Genomic DNA, 24175 nt, shown 5'->3' on the forward strand with positions numbered 1-24175 from the left:
CAGACATGAGGCAGAGTAATGAGCAGAACTGTCCTGATATAATGCCCCAGCAAAGAAGAAAGAAGTGTACTGCATACAATCACCACCTAGAACTATGGTGACCATGTTAAACTCTTCTAGGAAGAAACAAATAAAGTGATCCTTAAAAACATCCTCTCCTTAAGGTTTGGCTGGAGAGATGTCACAGATGGCAGAAAAGCCAGGAGGGAAAGAACATCTCCAAACAGGAAGACAAGCACGTTAAACAGGCAAAGGCACTGAGTCAGTTCTAGCGTGATATAAATAGTGCTGAGTTCTGTCTCTATTTTTCGAGCAGAGACCTTGGCCTGAACCCATCCACTCCTGGAGAAAGATCTTCCAGTAGGAAGACACGTGCCTTCTGTGAAAATGGGCAGAGATTCCTGCCTCTGATGATGAATAGCCAAGCTAGACACTAACAGACTAGCAGACTAGAGGCCAGCTGCCTCTAAATCATTTTTAAAAAGAGACAGCTTGCCTCATGTCAGGTCTATAGATAGAACCTTGTCTTTGCTCCCATATATGAGTTACTTATCAGAAACCTGACTGCCCTTTTAAGAATATGCAGTCTGCCGAGATACAGCTCATTCATGATTTTACAGAGATAATTGACATTCTCAAACTGGATTAAGTTGTGACACACACACACACACACACACACACACACACACACACACACATGCACATACATGGTTATTGCATGCTGTCCCTAACTTTTCACAAGAATTCCTGAATGCTGTTAGGAAATATTATATTAAAGTGGGCACAGGATGTTGAGTCGAGCAGAACAATCTGGAATAGCCATTTATTTACAGTATAATGTTGGAAATGTAATCTTTCTTGGTCTCAGTTTATTCACCTTAAAGTTTTACACTATGCATTAAGTGAGGTAATATCAGGCTACTTAGTCCAGAGGCTGACACACGGTAGGTGCTTAATCATTGTGAGTTCCCTTCTCTCTTATCTTCCTTCCTCCTAATATACTGCTTTTATGTTGAAAGTCTGTTTCGATTTTTATTTTCTTTTAATAACCAGTAGCATCTGCAGAGGGCAATATAATCCTGCTGTTTTTGGAGACCTTCAGAAACTGACAAAAAGAGTGAACTAGGTTTCCAAAAAGCGAAAGACATTTTTTTAAGCACCTCTGAGAAAGTAGGTACAGAATTGGGAGAGAGAGAAGTAGGAAGTTCAAGTAGTTACTCTTCCCAGTGGGCTTGAAGGGAGAAAGTTTGATGGGAGATAGTCCTGAAGCAGCTGTCAACCTCTGTCACCCTCCATGGGAAGACGGTCCGCTGAGAGAGGGCAGGGAGTTACCCAGGGAACCAACAGCTCCAATGGGTTCGGACGGTACAAAATCGAAGGCTGAGGCTTTATTGGATGGCAAAGTGTAACTAATGGCTCCTTAGAACTAGGAGAGTTCTTAAGGGAAGGGTACACAGCAACAGTTCTCAAGTGGGAGCTCTTTCGCTCTAACAGTGGACTTTTGGAGTCTGGAGTAATTTTTTGATTGTCAAAAAATGGAGGGTGGGGTATTCCTGGCATTTATGGGTACAGGCAAAGGTGCTGCTCAACATTCGGCAGTGCACAAAACAGTCCCACACAGCAAAGAATTATGTGGTTCAAAATATGATTAATTTTCAGCTCAATATTGGTGCTGAAATTGTAAAACCCTGGTTTATGGATAGGAGATGAATTGATTCTGTAGCAGTTTAAATTTTGAAGTTAAACTGTGGGTTATTCTAGCTACATTTTCGCAGTTTTTCCCATCTCTTTCTGGAACCTATAGTCTTCCTTTATTTAAAAATTTAGGTTTTGCTCTACGGTCAAATTAACCCAGTTGTTTACTTAATGATAACTAAGATGGAGCATGACACCCTGTCCATTTTAATAGCGAATATTTGACTCACAGCTTTAAGAAGTAGCTATTCAAAGTCCAAGAATCAAAGAAAGACATAGTAAATTTCCCAGTATTAAGATCTGTTCCTTAGAGTTATGAACATAATTTAGTTGTCATTGGTATTGGCCACTGCTGCTAATTCAGCTGTTACTAATTAATACAACTGTTGGCACTACTCTTATCACGACCACTGCTAGCTAGCATTTATTGAGCACCATCTAAGCATTTTGCACTCCCGCATGCCTGTACAAATAAATAGGAATATGTAAAACTCACTATGAAATGAGTAGCATCCCTATTATAAAGAGACAGAGGATTAGCGAGGTATGTAACTTGTGGGGGTAACCTAACTATGTAGAGGGAAGAAGGGGAATTGGAACTCACGTATGTCCTTCTCCAAAGCCCATGTTGTTAAATGTTAAGTACACCGTAGTGTACATGAGGAGGAACAAGAGAAGGAGAAAAGAAATGGGGAGCAAATGGGATCAGTAACATTTCTTTCTGTTTTTGACACTCTTAATTTGATAGCTCGTGTCCCCTGTGCTAAGATGTAGGTAATGCAAGCAATACAAAAAAGAAATATATTTGAGGTTTCTACGAATGTTTTAAGTTTCACTTTGGTTATTCTTATCTATGCTAAGATCTCAACCTCTATCTTCCCGGGGTATCAAATTTTTTTTTAAATCAAAGGGCTCTAGAAGTTCAGTGTTTCATTCCCAAGGAGTTTTGTTATTTAAACAGACACTCTGGGTTTAAGCCAGTTCTGCTACTAACTGTGTGAGTCTTTAGCTTTCTTTACTCTTTGTTTGGTCTATATAATGGAGAGAATAACATTTGCCCTTTCCACCTCATAATTTTTTAATGATTATTTGAGATAATATAATTAAAGAACTCTGAACAGTATCAGTGAATAAGAATATTAAAAAAAATACTCTTTTTCTAATAAAACTTAAGATGAACATAATCTGGGCCACAAATGTCACTTGATAATTGGAAAGAAATACACAAAGGATATAAGTATCTGATTATTTATCAAAGTCGGAGTTCTTGGTGGTATTTGGAAATTCAGGATGACTAAAGTTTATCTAATAAGGCGGAAAGTTTCAGTCCGTTATCTACTTAATGAGAAACATGTCTTGGCTTCTTAGACTGCCTATATAAGTAGCGCAAACATTTAAAAGTTTATCCATTTTTATTTTAAAAATAGTATAAATCCATTTAGAAAATTTAGAAAAGTAAAAAAGAGTAAATGAATTACACTGAATTGTACTACTCAGTATTACTTTTCCAATTCAGCTCTGAAACTTGACCATAAAATCCCTTTATATTTACATTTTAGCCTCTTGTTAAATATGGTCTATGCTAAAGAAAGATGAATAATTCTCATCATCGTCTGCAGTATCCCAGAAGAGCTAAATATGCAGTCAAACCCTGGATCATCTCAAGCATCAAGGATTAAAGTAGAACGTGGATAGAATCAGAAAAGGGAAGGCAGAGGGGAAGGAAGGCAGCTGAATGCGGGGCATCCCCCCCACACACTGGACGGCGGCCTTCACTGGGTTCGAGGTGTCCCATTTGGAGTACGTCTCCTTTTTCAGTATTTAGAACTGTCTACATTTTTTTTTTTTTTTGGAGACAGAGTCTCGCTCTGTTGCCTGGGCTAGAGTGAGTGCCGTGGCATCAGCCTAGCTCACAGCAACTTCAAACACCTGGGCTCAAGCAATCCTACTGCCTCAGCCTCCCCAGTAGCTGGGACTACAGGCATGCACCACCATGCCTGGCTAATTTTTTCTATATATATTTTTAGTTGGCCAGCTAATTTCTTTCTATTTTTAGTAGAGATGGGGTCTCGCTCTTGCTCAGGCTGGTCTCAAATTCCTGACCTCGAGCGATCCACCCGCCTCGGCCTCCCAAAGTGCTGGGATTATAGGCGTGAGCCACCGCGCCTGGCCAGAACTGTCTACATTTCTAAAAGAGCATTTAATCTGGAGGCCTCTTAGGCTAAATAGAAGAACAAATCCTCTGCTGATTGCACCCTCTTTGATAAATTCTTGTTGCTTTTAGAATTAAATCCTAATGCGTGATGGGGGCCTCTGAGACCAGTACATTCTGGCTCTTTCCTCTCTTCCTTCTCATTTCATACTGTTCTTCCTCTGCCACTCACTGCATCCCAGTCATTCTGGCCTTTTCCATCTCCACAGGTGTGGGAATTTGGTTTCCCTTTGCCAGGAATACGCCTCCTTAACCTCCCTGTCTGCTCACCTCCACCCTAGTCATTTTCTGTGTCAGCAATCTAGTTTGATTGATTTCAAACAGTTTTAAAAACTTATATTTCTTTCAAATTTTTAACCTATGTCTTTGTGTCTCTCCCATTAGACCAGAAGCTTCTAGGACATGCCTTATTTTTGCTCCCTGTTGACTCCACTAAGCCTAGCATTTTTCTATCCTGCAAAATGCAGGAAGAATATATGTGTACTTGGGTTCAGATTTCAGCACTCCTACTTACTCTTGTGTCACCTGTGTGACATTGGGCAGGTGGCTGAACTGATTTATACCCCAGATTTTGCATCAATAAAATAAGGTATAAAATATTTTCTCACCCCTAGCCCCTCAAGATTCACCATTCCTGTGATAACTTCCTATTGAGCATATTTGTGACCGTGTGTCTTGGGGGTTCTCTTGTGCTTAGCCAGTGCTTGGAATAAGTGGAAACTTCTAGATGTTGATGCCGATGATAAAAGGGCAGTAAAGGGCAGGTATGGCAGCTTCCTGGGTCCTCGGTTATAGTCTGAAAATACTCTGAGGTGTGTTGGACCCCACTCCGTACGGAGTCCCAGACACTTCCAGAAGTGTTCTGCTCATTAACAAACCCTGCCCTTTCTCACCTGGTCTCACTTAACTCCTCCTGGGGCTTTGCAGGACTCTCTTTCAAATAAATTACTTTCACTCAAACTGTTTTCTGAGGGTCTGCTTCTGGGGGTGCCCAACCCCAAACATGAGGTTAATAACACTTTCAGTGTCATTGATACGGTTTAGATGTTTGGGCTCTCCAAATCTCACTTTGAAATTGATTCCCACTATTGAGTGTGGGGCCTGGTGCGAGGTGACTGGGTCATAGGGATAGATTCCTCGGGAGTGACTCGGTGCCCTCCCCATGATAACAAGTGAGTCCTTGCTTTGTTAGTTCATGTGACAGCTGGTTGTTGAAAAGAGCCTGGCACCCTCTTCTCCCTCTCTTGCTCCTCCTCTCCGCATGTGACACCCCTGCTCCTCCTCCTCCTTCCACCTTAACTGGAAACTCTCTGAAGCCCTCACTAGAAGCAGATGCTGGTGTGATGCTTCTTGTACAGTCTGCAGAACCGTGAGCCACATAAACCTCTTTTCTTCATAAATTACCCAGCCTCAGGCATTCCTCTATTGCTGCATAAAACGGACTAATACAGTCATCAGATTATTTTGAGACCCTATTTCATAGAATGATTTTAAAGCACATATGAATGCTCAATATGTGTTAGATGTTAGTGCTCCTTCGCTCTGCAGGGCAGCTGTTGAATCTAAAGGCTAGGAGTATAGATTCTGGAGCTGGACAGCCTGCATTCAAATCCCAGTCCCACCACTAACTCACTCTGTACCTTGAGCAAGTTTCTTACCTGTGCCTCATTTGCCCCAGGCATAAAATGGGACCGGTGTGATTTGCTTGCCTCAGGGATTTGTGGTGAGGATAATGTTCATATATATATACATATATATGTGTATATATATACACACACACACACACACACACACACACACAAAGTCATTTCGAAGATTAGAGAATGCAAGGCATATAAGAAACATTATACAGCTGTTTGTAATTATTATTACGACTCCCATGGCACTTTATAATTTTGATACATACTAGCTAAACAAAAGATATTTACCAAATCCGTATTAGGTGCTTTGGAGAGTAACAAGGTAAAGAAGACATGATCCACCTGGTCAAGTTTTAAGGTCTCTGAGTAACAAGAGAGACAAGACTTTCCCATCAAGATCTCTAATATAAAAAACTTACAACTGATGCAGAAAAAGTCCTATCCCTGACAATAACTATTGTGAATTAAGTGCTTATCCTGTGTCATGCAGCATGTAAGGCAGAGAGGGCTTCAGGGACTTGCCCTGTCACACAAGTAGCAGGGAGCCAGGTATGAATCCAGGTGTTTTTAACTGCAGAGCCTGTGCCCTTTGTCAGTGTAATAAACCTCTGGCTTTACTGATAGATAAGTGCTGTGCTTGAATTCCCAAAAGCATCTGTCGTCTGGATGAGTTGGTGCCACGCTGTGTCAGGATCCTAGCTACACACTGGGAGAAGAGCACCAAATGTTACCCAACTAATGAGAAGTTATTCCTCTTCTTCCTCATGTGTCTTCCCAGAGATATTGTAAGAATTCAAAGGAGACAGACCTCCTGTGGGTCAGTGGTGAGGATAGAGATTATGGAAGACTTACTAGTTTAGAACTGGCCCTTGAAAAGAAGGAAGAATCAAGATGTGTGTTCTGAGGGAAAGGGCACTCTGAGAAGGGGGTGTGCACGGGAAAGGCAGTGGCACAGAGTTTGAGTGTCATTTTAAAATTTATTCTATGCCAAAATGAGGCTTCTGTTTTCTTACTTGCCGAGTTATCTTGAGCAAGTTATTTAACCTCTCCAGCTTTGATTTCCTCATCTACAAAATGGAATAATAATAATGCACACCTCATATGGTATTGCCTGGGTAGTACAGGTAGAGAACTAGCAGATCCGTGGAACCTAGTAAATGCTCAATGCTGTTATAGATATTATTAGTTATTAATAGTATAACCCTGCAGAAGTTAGTGTATGTGGGGTGTGTACTCAGTTTGGCTGGCACAAAGTGTCTTTAGGGAAGAAAAGTAGGCAAAAAGTTTGGAAGGTTCATTTGGGGTCTTGATGAGGCTTCACTACGGGGTTAAGAAGAATCTACTTGGTTCTGCAGCAAAGGGACAGCACTTGAGGGGTTTGATGGGAGCAGACGGACTATTTATTGCAACTCATTTTCAAAATGAGGAACATGAAACCACTACGATTTCCTGTTGGTGCAATGAGAAGAAGGGTGGGGTTGACAACAAAGACAAGACAATTACAGGGTCTCCTGCATCAGCTGAGGTGAGAGGTGAAGAGAATGAGAAATAAGAATGCAAATGGGAAGAGCCAATGGCCTCATCTCATTAAAGTGCCAGCATATTTCCGTGGACCAAACACTAGAGTAGGAGCACCTGATTTGTGCCCAGTTCTTATAAGCCACACAAATAACCAGGGACAAGCATGTAGCCAAGCCCCTCTGCCTTTTTGATAACGTCAAGAGAAATCATGAGCAGTAAATGAGATGGGGTGTGAAAATACCCTATAATCTAAAAGGTACTATATGTGCTGCTACTAAAAAATATCCCTGTTACCTTATGACAGCCACGTACCCTCCTACACTTGCTTGCATTTTCCTTTCTTTGGCTTAAAGCACTAACAATAGCAGCTGAACCACAGTAAGTACATCCAGAGGTGCAGTGACTTGAAGTACACTCAGTCCTTAGTTTGTGTGTGTGAATTTATGTGCTCCCCAGTTAAAGCATGGCACTGGGGCCACTTAGGCTAAAGCTGGCTTTGGGGGATGATGTAAGCTTCCAAAGAGGTTAGGGCAGGAAGTAGGAACTTAATGGCACAGGGAGACAGTGGGATTCACAAAACATAAGAAGAGATAAAAAAAAAAAAATCTGTGGCATGTTTCATAGGACTACTAGGGTTCCACTAATATTTGCCAAGGAGTTATTCAGTATAGTAATCACACTTTACACGGAAAATCTAGTCATTCGAGAACCTCACTGTTCACCAGATATCACAGGAGAAACCAAAGTATAGTGATGTAGATATTGTTCCCCTATGATGTATGACAAATTTGAGCTGTATAGGTATTAGTCAAGGTTCAATCAGGAAAGCAAAACCACTGTGAATAATATGGAACATATTTGTTTTAGGAAGAAGAACTTATATAATAGCAAGAGAAGAGAAGAAGCAGGTACAAAAGTGAGTGGTGAAGGATCACAGTCAGCAACAAGCCCTCTTGGGCACTGGAGTAGGTGGACATGCCACATTGTTCAAGGAACTCTGGGAAGCCGGAACATCTAGCTGCCAAAGTGGCTTGTGAGTGGGAAGTGTATGTGGACTGTTGCCTCTAAAGCTGCGGTGGGCCTGCGGTTACTGTTGGTACCAGAGGCTGGGACAAAGCTGGATATGAAGAAGAGAACCGAGGACAAGATTATCTGAGTCTCTCTCTCGCCAGACAGACTTACATACATCTTGCACAGGGTAATGACATTTCAACACTCTGGAGCTCCCACAAATTTCCCTTTTGGTTGTCTATACTGCAGAACTGTAGAGGGAAGGGAAATTTTGGAAAACACAGTTCTAGCTATGCCAAGGTTGTCAGGCCAGTGATTCTTTTTGTTTCAATCACTTTTCCACTGGAAAAAAAAAAGCAGTAGTGTAAATTGAGAAGAATCAATTGATTATAGATTGGCTAAGTGTTTACCTTCTTACTGCATCAGCAGCTAAACATATGTTTCGGACTGTCTCTCCACATTAATAGTTTGTTTGGAGTGTCTGAGCATCTCACTGAATTAAATGATTGACCGCATTGACAGACAGGTAGACTAATCAATGAGCTTTGAGGGCTGGAACACGAGGATATGGTACAGCCTTAACTATAGAAGAGTGGCTTTTAAAGACAACACTAGAGTTTAACAAGCGTTACCTATTTGTGGTTACACTCCATCAGTGTTGCACTAGATAATAATTTCAAAATAACAATCAGAAAATGTTTGATGAAATAGCACAGAGTAATTCATAATTACCCAAGGGACTTACATAAGATGCAGAAATAAATTCATAGAAGAGTTGCAAAGTGTCTTTTAGCTAAAAGAAGCTGTGTTGTCCTCATATATTCTTTCATTAGAACTAATAAAAATATGTAAAATTGTATAACACTTTCATCTTGAAAAGCATTGAGCATCAGAACTGGAAAGGATTGTCGTATAGGATCCTTGTACATGATCGTTTCTGGTACAATACTACAATCCCCATTGTCTTCAGGGACAATTAGGAAACAAGAGGCTGCAGTGTCAGTCTGCAGGCACAGATTATTTTCCATGATCTGACTTCTCTTTAGCTTTTTTTCTTTTCTGTTCCTATGTTCTCATTTGGAGTGAATTTGGATTTTAAAATATAAGCAATGGGCAGATGCGAAAGGGCAGAATGTCCAGCTAGATGGTAAACAGGAAAGCTGGCAGTTGAGTAGAAGATGATGTTTCTGGAGCCAGTTCTCCAAGTCCATCTGTGTCATCTATCCTCACGTGCTTGGGACTCTGGAAATGTGTTCTCAGAAGAAAAGCAAGATCCAGCTTCACACAACAACAAATCATCTGACAAATTGGCAACTTCTGTTAAAGGAGAGATGAAGACTCTGGGTAAGCAAAATAAATGGATGGCCATGAACTTCGATATCTCAAAGTACAGCCATGGCCTCAGATTCAGTGTAGCAATGCTACCTAAAGAGTGCAAAGGGGAAAACACAATTGCCAATTATTAAGTGATGCTGCAGTCACACAGAGTTGATCTCAATAATTTGCTCCCAGAAAGCATTCTTCCCTCAGTAATTCACCCAATTACTGGTGATTCTGAATAAGACACCTATGAAGAGGAGGGGGGTTTGCACCTATCTCCCTTTTGAGCGGTATCATTGTGGCTGTGTCAATCTCCAACCATGAATGTAGCATTTTGTATTCTTTGATTATAAGTGCTTTCTCAGATTCTCATGTATGCAAATACAGGAAAAGCAAAACAAAAAACAAAACAAATATTCTTCCCTTTTTGACATAAAAAAATCATCATTTATTCCTGCTTAATGTTGAAAACCGATTATAGAGCTGGTCAGAAAGAACATTGGTAGGGTTTTGTTCTTTACTCAAATGTTGTTTTTAGTTCTGTATGTACCAAATCTGTTTTATTGTGAGCTTCTGGCAAAGTGAGTAGGCAGCACCTGTTGCTAGCTGCAAGCTTGAGGAAATGCAAGTTTGATTTTTTAATTATGAGAAAGGTAAGAAACTCCTCATCTGTTTTCCTGCTAACCTAATAGGTACATCTTCAGATTGATAATTTTTTTTTTAACAGAGTCAAAATCTGTTATCTTTGTTCCTTAATTTAGTGCTAATCCTGTAGGGTAAATGAAATATCAAAATCTAAATTAATGCTAAAAGAGACAAAAACAATTACACTATCACCTAGTGATACACATATACACATATAGGACACACACACATACATACATATATACCCAGGAGCATGCTAGTAGTTCCTTAACAACCACCTCTCTGGAAAAAAAAAGTCTATACATATATTTGTGTGCATGTATATATGTTTATATGGGTATACATGTGTGTATATATGTATACATGTTTATTATCAATTTTACTAATACAATGGATGTGTAGCACACAATTATACAAAACCTTACACAAAATATACAAAACCTTTTATTATAAATTCCACAAAGCCAATTGATTCTCACAGAAGGCTTTTGCTAAGTTTTACTGAAAACAGTTATCCTTAGCCAATCTTTGGTTGCAATTCAACCATGACTTGGCAGTTGGAGTTGCATCCGAATGTACTAACTCTATTCCCAGTAAAAATTCATTGTCAGTGTATCTGATATGTGATAAAATCTTAAAACTATTTCTCACCCTCATACAAATTATATTCATTATTAAAAACTCTTCCAGCATCAGCATGAAACGAAGCCCTGATTTGTAACATTTGACAATTTCTGAGGTGTAGATACTCCCCATGGCTGATTTCAAGCTAGCAACATGACACTGCTGCATGAGGATTTGGGGAAAAATGTATAGTAGTTCTCTATGAGATAGTATTTCCACCATAAAAATATAATAGCTATAAATAACCTTAAAACCATAAATATCAGTAAAGTATACAAATATAAGTTGGAAATAATGAGTTTTGAAAATGTATTACCCTTTTAATAATTATTTTAATTGTTAGTTTATATAATTTAACTTTTAATAATGGCTGTGTTTAAACAACTTGCTTACAAAATTCCTGAAAATAACTCTCTCATGAGCTGCTACAAGCCAGTTTCATCAAACCCCTGGTTAGATATGTCAGTGATTTTCAAATGGAGATGGATTAAAAATGGGAAGTACGTAAGTCTGAGAACACTACCACAAATTCTATGGAGGCCTAACAGAATCTCACTTTAATTTGGGTTTTCTAGGTAAACTTCACGACATCAGTGGTGCTCAACCTCAGTGTCTGCACATTAGAATCGTTTACTGAGCATTTAACAACCCCTAAGAGTAGAATGGAAAGATAAAATGTGAATGATTAATACAATAACATACTATACAGCAATGAGAATAAGCAAACTATGATTCTACACAACTTGGATGAATTTTCAAACCTAATGCTGAACTCAAGAAGCCAGATAGGAAAGAGTACGTATTGTATGACTTTATTTATTTACATATCTTGCAAAAATAATCTGTGTCATTAGAAGTCAGATAGTGGTCACCCTTTTGTGCCTCAGCTGTGATTGGAGAGGGCTTCTGAGATCCAGCCATGGTCTGCAACTTGGATTGGGTGCTGGTTACATGGGTGGGTTCAATCTATCAAAATTCATTGAACAGACACTTATGATTTATACATGTTATAGAGGTATTCTGGATTTCAATAAAAGTTAAAAAAATCTGAATGACTAAGTTGAACATAAATGAATTAAATTTGAATTTCTGAGACTGGAATTCTGACATCAGTGTTTTAAAATGTCCTCAGGTGATTCCAATGTGAAGTTAAGTTTTAGAAGCAGATTATTTTCATGTAGATTAGTTGGTAGGTAAATTTATACTATTTAAAAATATATTGAGGTATTTATTTAAAAAATAAAAAATAAGACAAATGACAATATATCTTCCATAAAAATTCACATACAGCAGTCCCCCCTTATCCACAGTTTCATTTTCTGTGGTTTTGATTTCTGCAGTTTCAGTTACTGCAGTCAATTGTGGTCCAAATATATTAAATGGAAAATTCCAGGAAAAAACAATTCATAAGTTTTAAATTGCATTCCATTCTGAGTAGCATGATGAAGTCTCGGGGCATCCCACTTCCTCCTGCTCCATCCTGCTCTGTCTAACCCAGAAGTGAATTACCCCTTTGTCCAGCATATCCACACTGTGTATGCCACTCACCCTTAATCACTTAGTAGCCGGCTTTGTTATCAGATTGAGAAAACATATAGTATATACAGGATTTGGGAACATCCATAGTGTTAGGCATCCACTGAGTGCCTTAGAACATATCCCCTGTAGAAAAGGTGGCAACTACTACAAATAGGAGGAATTTTGAACCAAATCCAGCTCCTTAGCATGACTTGCAAGGCCCTGGGTGACTTTCCCCTTACCTCCCTCTTCATCCTCCTATTTCTCTGTGATTCCAACTCAGTGAAGTCACAGGAGAGAGACAAAGAACAACAAGTTAGGAAAATATTCAGAAACCCCACAGAATCATCAACAATAATGCACGGTTGTTTTAAAGCACTAAATTTGGGGGTAGTTGGTTACATAGCTATTGAAAATTGATACATAAATCTACAATTGTAAATGATGTCTGTAGAATTGCAAATATGTTCTTATGGTTTGCATACTATTTTAATGAAATGAGATACATTAAATATATTTTTTCCAATTTTACCTACTTTTGCTTTAATCATGATTTTGCATCTGTGACTGCATTTCTACCCAAGTTCCCCTTTTATTCTGATGAATTGAGAATTGCCTGAAAATGCAGATTGTTTTCTGATTCCTTGTCAATGCCACGTAGGATACATCTTTTCTTGTCTTTAAGATACGTGGTCTCCAAAGTGGGGCAGTTTGTACCTAGAGGGTATACAAGATGGTCTGTTGATGGTGAAGACAGAAAATGTCAGAAATTTTGTATCTGTTTATTTTTGTTTAATACTTTTAAATTTTATTCTTTTATGGTTGATAATGTGCATGATATATATATAGCTATATTGGGTTTCTATGTTCATAATTTTTTCTCTTCATTTTATGATCATAAAATTTTGGAGGGTATCTATTTAAATCATATTATGCTCTTCACAGAAGCTAATCTCTAAAAACTCTGGATCCCAACTTTAAAAAATGAACTGTTACTTAAGTTTGAGTCCAAGTCAAGGGGCACTGTCTTGAACTCAAAAAAGTTCTCATCCATGTATTGAATTCTTCTCGTAAACTTTGCCATCCTGTAGTCCTGTGATCTTTGATAAGTCATGTACCTTCTCTGAATTTCGGTTTCTGTAGCTATAGAAGGGAGATAATAATCCTTCCTTTGCCCACAATCAAGCTCAGGTGAAACACTATGCATACAATGCTTTGTAAATGATAAAACACTAGGAATAAGACATAACTAATCAAATATTAAAGGTTAGTCTTTATTTTCCCTTTAGGAGTGAGCATTCCATGATTATAAATTTATTTTCAACAAGATTAAATACCATATATTTCTCAAAATGAGTATATATTTGAAAAAATTGACCTGGTTTAAACAAAGACTGTGGAAATGACAAAATTCTTCTTCATAGAATCGGAGTTTAAGGAGAAAGAGGAATTATTTGTCACTGCAGTGGTCCCCAAACTTTTTGGCACCAGGGACAGGTTTCATGGAAGACAATTTTTCCAGGGATGGATGTAGGGTGGGAGGCAGAGCTCAGGCAGTGATATGAGCAATGGGGAGTGGCTGTAAATACAGATTAAAGGATTGGGGAGGGAAAGGGATTGGGGAGGCGGAGCTCTGCGGCCTGGTTCTTAACAGGCCACAGACCAGTATTGGTTCAGGGCCCTGGGGTTGGGGACTGCAGACTGGGAGGATTAGTTAGAGTCAACATAGCATTTGAATTTGTCTCTGAATGCTTGGATTTGACTTTAATAGAAGGAAATGGATCTGAAGAAGGACAATGAAGAGAAAGACACTAGTATGAGGAGAGGCTTGGGAATGAAAAACGTGCAGAGATCTTACTAGCAGCACAGTCTGACTTGAATGAAGGATATATAAAGAGCATAAGGGAAGGCATGGCTCATGACAAAGGTTGAATTAAATTAATTGGAGAACTTCCAATATTTGTTGAAGGAAATTGAATTTGAATGCTTGATTAGACAGTTTGAACTTTATAAGAAATGGGATCTGTGAAGGTCTTGACATAGAGTAATGAAAAAATCAGCTGTGCTTTATGAAGTTTTCTCTGCAGAGGAGTCTGTATCAATAAACTATGTCTTGGAAAGGATGTAGAGAATGCCTCGAAATAGGAAGAATCCCTAGGAGGCTACTACAAATATCTTGGGGAAAGGTAATAGCAGATTAACTTGACAGGTAACACCAGAGCTGGAAAGGAATAAACAAATACATCCTGAGATAAAATACAGCCCATTAATTTTAAATACGTAGATTATTTGTGACACAATGTCAATGGGTATCTGCTACCCAACATAGCATTGGCTCTGTTAAATGTGCTGCTTCCTGAACAGATCAAAACTAAAGTTATACTTGCCTAGGTCAAGTGTTTCTAAGCAAATTATATTAGTTAACTTCAAAAATTAGGAATAGCTTTGTGCTTTCCATATAGACAATATTTTTTTAAAGTAAAAAAATGCCTATCTAAGACCAAATGATGTACTGTGAGTAAAACATTTATGCCTAAATGTGGATTTTAAGTAAAATTACTAAAAAGTGTTTGAAAATACTAGTTTACCCCTAAGTAGTCTCAGGGGCTTAATTTGAGAGGTCAATCATTTATTCATTTATTTTAAAGTATTTACTGAGTGCTTACTATGTGCCAGACATTGTACTAGGCACAAGAGATGCACCACATATATGACTGATGGAGTTTATATTCCACTTATGCTTAGACAGAAAATGGACTAGTAAACAAAAGGATAACAGGTTAATTTCAGATAGTGACTAGTTCATGGAATACAGTAAAAGAGGTGGATGAGAGTGACTAGGACTAGGTAGGATGAGATGCTGCCTACAAAGACAAGGTCTTAAGGGAAGGTCATTCTAGGGAGGTGACTGATCTGAGATAGGTGTGATGGAAAGAGCAAGTCATAGAAAGATTTGGAGAGTGTTCCAGACAACTGAACGGCAAGTGCAAAGGCCCTGAGCAGGAAACAACTTTGGTATTTCTGGAAGCGTAAGGAAAAAAAAATATGCCTCCTGTGTAGTGAGCAAAGAGGAGTTCAGTACACGTTGAGATGAAAGAGGTAGGCAGAAGTCAGATTGTTTAGTGACTTGATGGCATGGTAAGGAGTTTGATTTTAACCCTCTAGAAAATTTTAAGTACGTGGGGAGAAACTCTTACCAATCTCCCATGTTATATTCAAGTTGTGGCATAGCTTAAAATGGAAACATTAGCTGGTGTTATCACCTCTGTAGAAAACAAGACCCTGTCTTTCAAAGACTTTATGGGGAAAACACTATTTCTCCCATTCCCTTCTACTAAGGTCCTTCATTTCCTATAGAATGCCAGTCTGCACACCATTCATTTCCTTCCAATGCTGACAAAACAGAATTTTTTTTTCTACATTGTTATCAGTCCTAATAAACAATTTCATTTAGGGTTTAACAATCAATTACTTTGGAAGAAGGTTTGATAATCATATAACCACCTTTATCAGTAGGCATTACATAAAAATGGTGTTTTTAGCATTTCTAAATTGGGCCATTTCTATTAGAAATTGCAAAGATGTCACTTGGCTTAAAAATATAGCCTGGTGTTCCATTCCTAAAGGTGCTATTATGCTAACAATAAATCTGAACAAGACCGTAGGCAGAGTGTGGGTTGTGATGTACTCAATATTCATCACACTCTGACCCAAAGGAATATCTATTATGTGCTTCTGGGATCCTTGAGCAAAGCAGGTTTATTACACTTGCCAATTTTCATGGATTTGCTGTGTGATACATTGTTTTCTTTGAAGAAATCTTGGTCACAGTGAATATTTCCATTTTTCTGGCTTTCTCTCTTAGGTAGTTCATTTGCTCTGGCTCTCAATTCAATAAAAGGCTATGTATGAAACAGAGTAAAATTCAAGCAATCATAACTACTTTCCAGTGTCCCCTTATCACAGGTATTTGATTGTGAGTATTTATAAGAAGGTAAATTCCTTTCTAGATTTGCTTTCATAATATTCCTTTATATTATAAAATAGTAAACTATGTAAAAATGCTAACAAAATAGAATTTTTTTTCTTTTATTGGTATCAACCCTAAAAACAATTTCTTTCAAGTGTTAAGAATCAATTACCTTGGGAGAAGGTTTCAAAATAATATAACCACATTTGTCAATGGATATTACATGAAAACCGTGGCAGGACAGACTTATTATAATTTCTAGTGTCAGCTTAAGCCTCAGAAATAATTAAGACTGTAGAAGAAACGAGCTCTTAGGCCCTGATGGCATATTATGATAATTAGAACGCTTAATGGAGGGCTTTGATTCTACTGTACCAATACATGTGACTAGCTTCATGTTTACTTCCTTGGATTATTTTGTCTTCCTGACAAAAGCAAGTCTCATAAGCAGTACTTCTTCAGGACTAACCAAATTAAGTGTCCAGTCCATAATTTTATGAGATATGGATAAAAGTGCTCAACCCATAGCAAATACAAATGGCAGGTAAACCACTTATATTTATGAACCAAGTGGATCTTTTTAAACTATTATTTAAATTATAGTGCTTTGTTAAAATAACAAAGTTAAAAGATAATATATTAGCTAGAAATTCTTAAAGTAGTAAGAATACTGAATGTCAGGGAAATCACATTGCTTATGACTAGGAATGTGTGCTGCTACTTATTTTGTTCATCTGTAATATCAGCTCTTGTCCTTCACTGACACCAACTTTAAAGACTACTGAGTGTCTGTTAGTCTCTGGGTTTAACATGATGCTATCTCTCACCCTGGATAACTCATAACAGATGTAGGACATGATTTTGATGATTATCACTTTTACTCTCTGATCAAGTGTTTAGCATTTTAAAAAAAAGCTATCAATTTTTAAAGAACTTGAACTTGAATTTTTATATATACTTAACATTTTTCAAATTTTACATAACAACATAGTAAGATAAAAGATTTGAAGAAATAGAAACATCTGGTACATTCTGAGATTTTTTTTCACCATTGGAAAATTTAATAGTTAATCACATCTGTAAATCTTGAGTTTCTTACACATAGGACACTCTAACATCAACAGAATCTGATCCTATATAGATTTTACCATTACAGATTTGTCCCACTCACATTGTTTAGTATTTATTTAAAAATAAAATATTTCTTCATGAAAACTATGTGTGCATGGTATACAAAGAAAAAAATTAGACTTACAGTTAAAAGTTTTTCTCCATTTATTAATTTGGTTCCCTAAATTATCCCATGAACATAGATATTTTTTCTACCTTAAGACATGTAAAAAACATGTGGTATATGTACATAATGGAATATTATTTAGCCATGAAAAAGAGGGAAATTTTGTCATTTGCAGAAATATGGATAGACCTGGAGGACATTGTTTTAAGTGAAATAAACGAGGCACAGAAAGACAAATATTTAACTTTCACACTCATATATGGAACCTAAAATAAAATTGATCTCAAGGAACTAGTGAATAGAATGGTGGCTACTAGAGATTGGTAAGAGTGGTGGGAAGGGGTAATGAAGAGGTCTTGGTGAAGCGGTAATTCTGTTAAATAGAAGGAAAAAGTTCTGATGTTCAGTGGTACAATGGAACAACTATAGTTGACAATAGTTTATTGTATTTCAGAATAGCTAGAAGTTTTCAAATGCTCCCAACATAAAGCAAAGATGAATGTTTCAGGTGAATCATGTCCCAGTTACCCTGATTTGATCATTGTATGCTGTGTGCTTGTATCAAGATGTAACATGTACTCCATGAATATGTACAATTATTATGTATCAATAAATTTTTTTTTAAAAGTCAAAAAAAAAAAGATGTGTAGGTGGTTCAGTAACTTGGGGCTAAAAATAAACTATTTCAGTCTTTATTAAACCTCTTGATCCTTTTTTTTTTTCCTTCCAGGAAAAATTGTGCCTCTCTTTATTCCTTTCTTTGCTCTGTTCCTCATTCCCAGTAGTGATAGTAGTGATTAGGGTTCTATCTCAGTGGAGTCCTACTTCTAACCTAACTTCAGCATCTTCAGTAATTTACATCAAAAACAAATTTTCTAACCTCCATTAGTCAAGATTCTTTTCATCACAATGGACAGAATCTCAATTTAAATTAGCCTAAAAAGGGAAAATGGCACCTTATTGGCTTATACTACTTAAAAGTTCAATAGTGGGTTTAAGACCTTGTACCTTTCTTCCCTTGGATTGTTCTAGTTCTGTGTTAATTCCATTTGCAGGCAGTCTCTGTCCTCACAGCGGGCCCCGGTATGTCTTCACACTAACTAGAACATCTCAAGAGGAATGTCTCACTGCTATTTTATTTTAGCAAAAGACCAAGGATTTGCTCAGATAAAATACATTCTGAACCAATCAATCCAGTGAGGGGAGAAGGAATATGCCAACTGGCCGATCCCTGAGGCGGTACCAGTTTCATTCAAACCTCAAAGACTGTCAGCAAAGAGTGGCTTCCTGATAAAAATGGAATCTTTCTATTAGAGGAAATAGAAATGGATGTCCTCTTCCATGTTACACGACATTTCCATCTTATACAACGTTTCCATGTTACACGACATTTCTATGTCACATGTTCCTACTACATTACTCAAATAGCAACTTGCACTTTCTCTGTTGCGATTATTGGCTTACTTGCTGGTTTCCTTTTCTAGGCCGTAAAGCTGAAGATGTCAGGGACTAAGGCCATCTTATTGTTGAAGGTCAACATTTAGCTCTGTACCTGACATGTCATAGGTATTAATATATATGTGCATCTGTTGAATTGACTAGATCGGCTTTCTTTTACCATTTGACAGATATTTAGGATACATCTACTATGTGAGGTAGAAACAGCAGAGCATAGAACAGATGAAAATCCCTGCACTCACAGTTTACGTTCAAATAGAGGATAGTTTCAACCTTTTAAATGTTATTATTAATGAAATTTCATCTCTAAAATGTTATGACTATAACCTCATAACACAAGGGCAACAGTAAAGGAATAGACCAGACTAATAGTTCCCCAGAGAGTGTTTTATGACTAAATTTATTCTACTATGGGATAATATAAATAAGACCAACAACATTAAATTTTAGTCATTCATTCATTTAACAAATATTTACTGAATCCCTGCCAAGTGCCAGGAAGATACAGTCCCTGTCATCTTGATGCTTAAAGCACGGTGAGGAAGAAATATATTACATTAGTGTCTTACCACTCCTGTAAAAGTTATCACAAATGTTGTGGCTTAAAACAACACATATTTATTTTCTTAAGGTCCTGGAGGTCAGAAGTCCAAAATGGGTTTCATAGGGCTGAAAACAAGGTATTGGCAAGACCTCCATAGATCTAAGGGAGAATCTGTTGCATTGCCTTTCCCAGTTTCTAGAGCTTCATTCATTGTGTTCCTAGGCTCATGGTCCCTTCCTTCGTCTTTAAGGTCAGCAGTGAAGAATCTCCAAATCTATCTCTGCTTGGTTGTCACAGTGCCTTGTGTTTGGTGTCAAATCTAACTCTGTCTTCCTCTTATAATTACACTTAGAATTGCCCATATGGATAGTCCAGGATAACCTCCCCATCTCAAGATCCTTAACTTAATTACACTTGCAAAATCCATTTCACCATATTATGTAGGACTCACAGGTTCCAGGTATTAGGATCTAGGTATCTTCGAGGACCATTGTTTAGCTTACTACATATCAATGAAAAATTAAAAAGTATATAATTAACAATTGTGCTTCTTAATTAAATGGGCCTTGATTTTTCTTCTAATATTTAAAAAATATTAAAATAGAGGAATAGGATTTTTGAATATTCAAAATTTCAAAAATATCCCAGAATCAACATTTCAGGCCTGGATGTAAAAGTTTCATTGTAAATGCTCAAGAGGCCAATGCTTGTAGTAAATGTGCTAGAAGAAGTTGTAGTGCTAATTTAAAAAACGTGGGGGGAGGAGGAGAAGAGGTTGGTGGCAAAATTTTAAGTTTCAATTTAGAGCCTAGGGAGATAAAGTATTAACATTTTAAAAGGATTGTAACAGTGAAAATAAGAAGGAAAAAAGCAAGTATTTGTGAAGGATTTGCTGGCCTTTTAGAATGACTAAAAAGTCAGTTTTAGGAGAACAAGATATTATGACTAGGCGTAGAAGTAAAATTCTATCATCAGACAATCTAATTTTCTAAATTAAAATACTATTTTCAAGTAGGGAGACAGACCATGAAATCTCTAACAAAACAAACAGATTTAAAGCAATGTTCTCTTGTGTATATCATTATCAGCATCTTTACGTCTGGGGCAATGTTTAGCTTAGATTATCTTATTTAAATAGCTAAGGCTTAAAAAAAGTAGCTCCAATCTGTTCTTTCACAACAAAATTGTGCACCAAGGATATATGATTATTTCTCCCTTTAGAATGAAGCAAAAGGACATGCTGAATCACATCCAATTTGGATAAATAGAAGTTAATAAAAGAGCTGGAGTATTTTTTCAGATTTGGTACGTGTTCTGAGAATAATAATTTATTTTAATTTAACACAAAAGGTCTTTGAGGGATCCTATGCTAATTCAACATACATATTTAAAGGGCAAAATGTTAATGGTGAATTTTGACAGGAAGATGAAACTTAAGGGTAGGAACAAAATCCTTATTCACATATGTATGATTTCGGGGCACCTTGATGACTTTGCACTGTCTTTTCTTAATCTATTACAAAAAAAGAAGACATTCTTATTGAACTCTGAATTTCTGTTACAGAGAGAAGTGATACAAATCAAAACAATGTAATCACTTTGAATAAATATAACTCTAGTACTTCTAGCTTCTGGATTCACTAGTGGTTAAAATGCCTTTATTTATATGATTTTCTGATTCTTCTGGTTGATTTCTGCATATTTTAGCATTCTCATTGCTTTTAAGATTAGCGTATCTCTCCATTTGTTGGGATTGCTATTAAATGTATGTGTTTTACAATTACTATGTTTCTGCCTTGTAAATTATTGTTTGTTCCTGTGTTTCTCTCAATAGATTACTACTTTGTTATGAATGTATAAAACTTCAATAGTATCTATCATCACATAGTTAGGTGGCAATAGCATGGTATGGCAGAAGAAGGATTTCTCTGACAATCAGATAACCTAAGACCTAATTGATGTCCCTGCTTTGTGACAACTCATGTACGTAAGTTTGAGAAGTAAGCTGGACAATTGAGAAATTAAGAGCTCTATGACCTTGACAGACTGTGGTTGATTATTTACAAAGACAGCCACCATTATTCCCTTTATTATATCCATGTCTTTTTACAGTGAAACTTGGCAGCTCTTCTATTAAGACATGGAGTATATTTCCATGTCCTTTGATTCTGGAATAGTCTTGTGACGTGCAGTGGTCAAAAGAATGCCACAGAAATGACATCGTGGCAATTCCTAGCCTTGGCATCAACAGACATGGCATTCTTGTGATTTCTCTTGGAACCCTGAGCAGCCACAATGTGAAAGAGCCCAGACTCAGAGAATGACATTTAGATCACAGCCAAGACAGCCCAGTTGTCTCAGCTGGCAGTGTTCTAGAGTAGTCTTGTCACAGGTGACTCAGCTGACCACAGATACAGCGCACTCAGACAAAACCAACAGAATAAGCAGTTGAGTCCATCCTAAATTGCCAACCCATAGACTCGTCAACTAAATACATGGTTATTTGCTATTTTGATCTACTCAGATTTGGGGTGGTTTGTTACATAGCAAAAGTCAACTGATAAGTACACATTAATACACTTAAGTTGAATAAAAGAATATGCTCTAATCTATTTTTTTAAAAATAATTCAGGAAATAAACTTTTGCTAAGGTTACTTCTGGTTCTGATGTAACATTCTATATCACCTTTTTTTCTATTTCAACACAGCTTTTTTTTGCCTTATCAAGTTCTAAATGTGAGGAAAAACATGTATTTTGATTTTAATTTTTTAAAGGCTTCACTGTAGAAGAAATAAAAACAATAATTCTTCATTGTTTTTTGGTGATAAAAATGATTTAATTACATTCATTTACTATAAAATGTCATATTTGACAATTTATAAATGTAATCGTTAGTTGCTGTTTAAAAATAGAGTTCAATACATTTTTAAGGATTAAACTCTCCCTGTATTAGCCATAGAGGTTACTGTCAAAATTTTGTCACTTAGTCATTAAAATAACATATGTATTGTTCATTTTGAAAATTGCTTCACCTCTGGAAAGAAATACAATGCCAACATATTTATCAATCAAAACTTATAACAATAGAACACTTTACCTGCACAAGAGTTTATGAGTGGCAGCAGAATTATCAGTTTCCATAGCAACTTCATTTCCACTTTCTAAGGTCAAAAATTTCTCCCATACAATCAACAGGAAAAAAAAGTCTGTCTTCCGGTCAGTATCTCAAGAGCCTGAAAGAAATAAAATTGCTATGAAATGACAAACATACAAACATGAATATTTTAATATGTATATTGATCATTACATATTGATTTAATTTAATATTAAAATATTATCCAAAATAAAGCAACCTAAATGGCTACTTTTTACCTATACCTATGTTTTGCAAAGTTTCAGTAATTTCAATTCATATTTTCTTAATTTCCATTTATATCTTAAGTATATATGCCATTTGCTATTATGTTTGCTGTAGTTTGTTAATGGGCTGAGATGGAATTCAATTGGATGTATACCCCGTGGACTAAAATTTTCACTAGTTTTAAGTTCAGTTGTTTTTGACATGTTAAAGAGATTACAAAACATTAAACCAATTCCCACGATTCTGTTGTTGGCTTGTATTTTTAGTTTTTAATCAGTAGGAATATGATATAATACTTTTCTATCTTATACATATTAACAATTGTTTTACATTTCATGGATTTTCTGTGTTTTTATCAATATTATTGAGAAACACTCATTAGGAAGCATTATCTTTCGTAATGTTACTAGAACCAAAATTAATATTGTGTTACAAAATTTCTGCAAGAAATCAATTTCTGGCATGAGACATGCTTTTCCTAAGGGGTTACATCATAATTTTCTCTAATTTATTTTGACATTTAAGCTATGCAATGATAAATGAAGTCAAGATAAAATGTTAGTTTGACTTTTACTCTGCCAGGGAAATCTATTAAGAGACTAATAAAAACTCATAAAAGTTTAGAATAAACTCATCTAGGTTACATTTTATAAAACTATCTTATGTCAACTGATGGAATTCTTTGGAAACTTTAACTTGGTGGGAATATATTTTCTTGCAATCACAAATACCATTTGTAAGTCTATGGACTTTAAATGTGGGAATAGTACACAACAAAATTTTTATCACTTCCTGATATATTTTCCAATTTTAAAAATCTTTCACTTCTTCCTGCTACTAGCTACTTCAACTTAAAAAATACTGAACGCATTTAACTTTTTTTTATAAAGCTTAAGGTACATACTTTCACAATTTAATCAAGGAATAAAAACCACAGGAAAAATAAACAATATTCAGGTTAGAATATTGAATCTATATTGATTCCATAACATTCTCTCACAAATTTTTTTTGTATCTTATTATATCAGCTTTCATTCCCTTTGACACCACAGAATCGAAGCTTTTAAGTTCTTGCATTTTAATTAAATTATGTCTTACTTTCATTCATGCATTTATCATTTTTTCAACAAATATTTATTTATTTATCTATTTATTTATGTAGTTCCATCCTCTGCAAGACATTGGGTACTTAGGTGTTAGTGGTGAGCCTAAATCCTTCATTCCTACCTTTGAGGTATTGCTGTATTGTTAGAGAGACATTTAACAAAACAGCAAGAAAACCAAACCAAACCAAACTAAACCAAACCAAACCAAACCAAAACAAAACAAAATGAAACCTTGCACACACACAGGTAAATAATTATGGGAGGTAAAAATGATAATAATTTTTCTAAATGTGAGATCCATGAGATCTATAC

At 36.5% G+C, this 24175-nt stretch overlaps 1 protein-coding gene across 2 annotated transcripts in view; it reads right to left on the reverse strand.

The window, feature by feature from the left end:
* The window catches only part of CNTN6 (contactin 6), a 278170-nt gene that overhangs the window by 199151 nt on the left and 54844 nt on the right, over positions 1-24175 (reverse strand). For both annotated transcript variants that reach the window (XM_045530967.1, XM_045530968.1), the window contains exon 2: positions 22494-22629. In XM_045530967.1, the coding sequence (XP_045386923.1) occupies positions 22494-22548 (55 nt within the window). In that variant the 5' untranslated portion in view covers positions 22549-22629. The remainder of the gene's footprint in view (positions 1-22493; positions 22630-24175) is intronic.

The sequence above is a fragment of the Lemur catta genome, chromosome 18 (genome assembly GCF_020740605.2).
Source record: "Lemur catta isolate mLemCat1 chromosome 18, mLemCat1.pri, whole genome shotgun sequence".
Lineage (NCBI taxonomy): Eukaryota > Metazoa > Chordata > Mammalia > Primates > Lemuridae > Lemur > Lemur catta.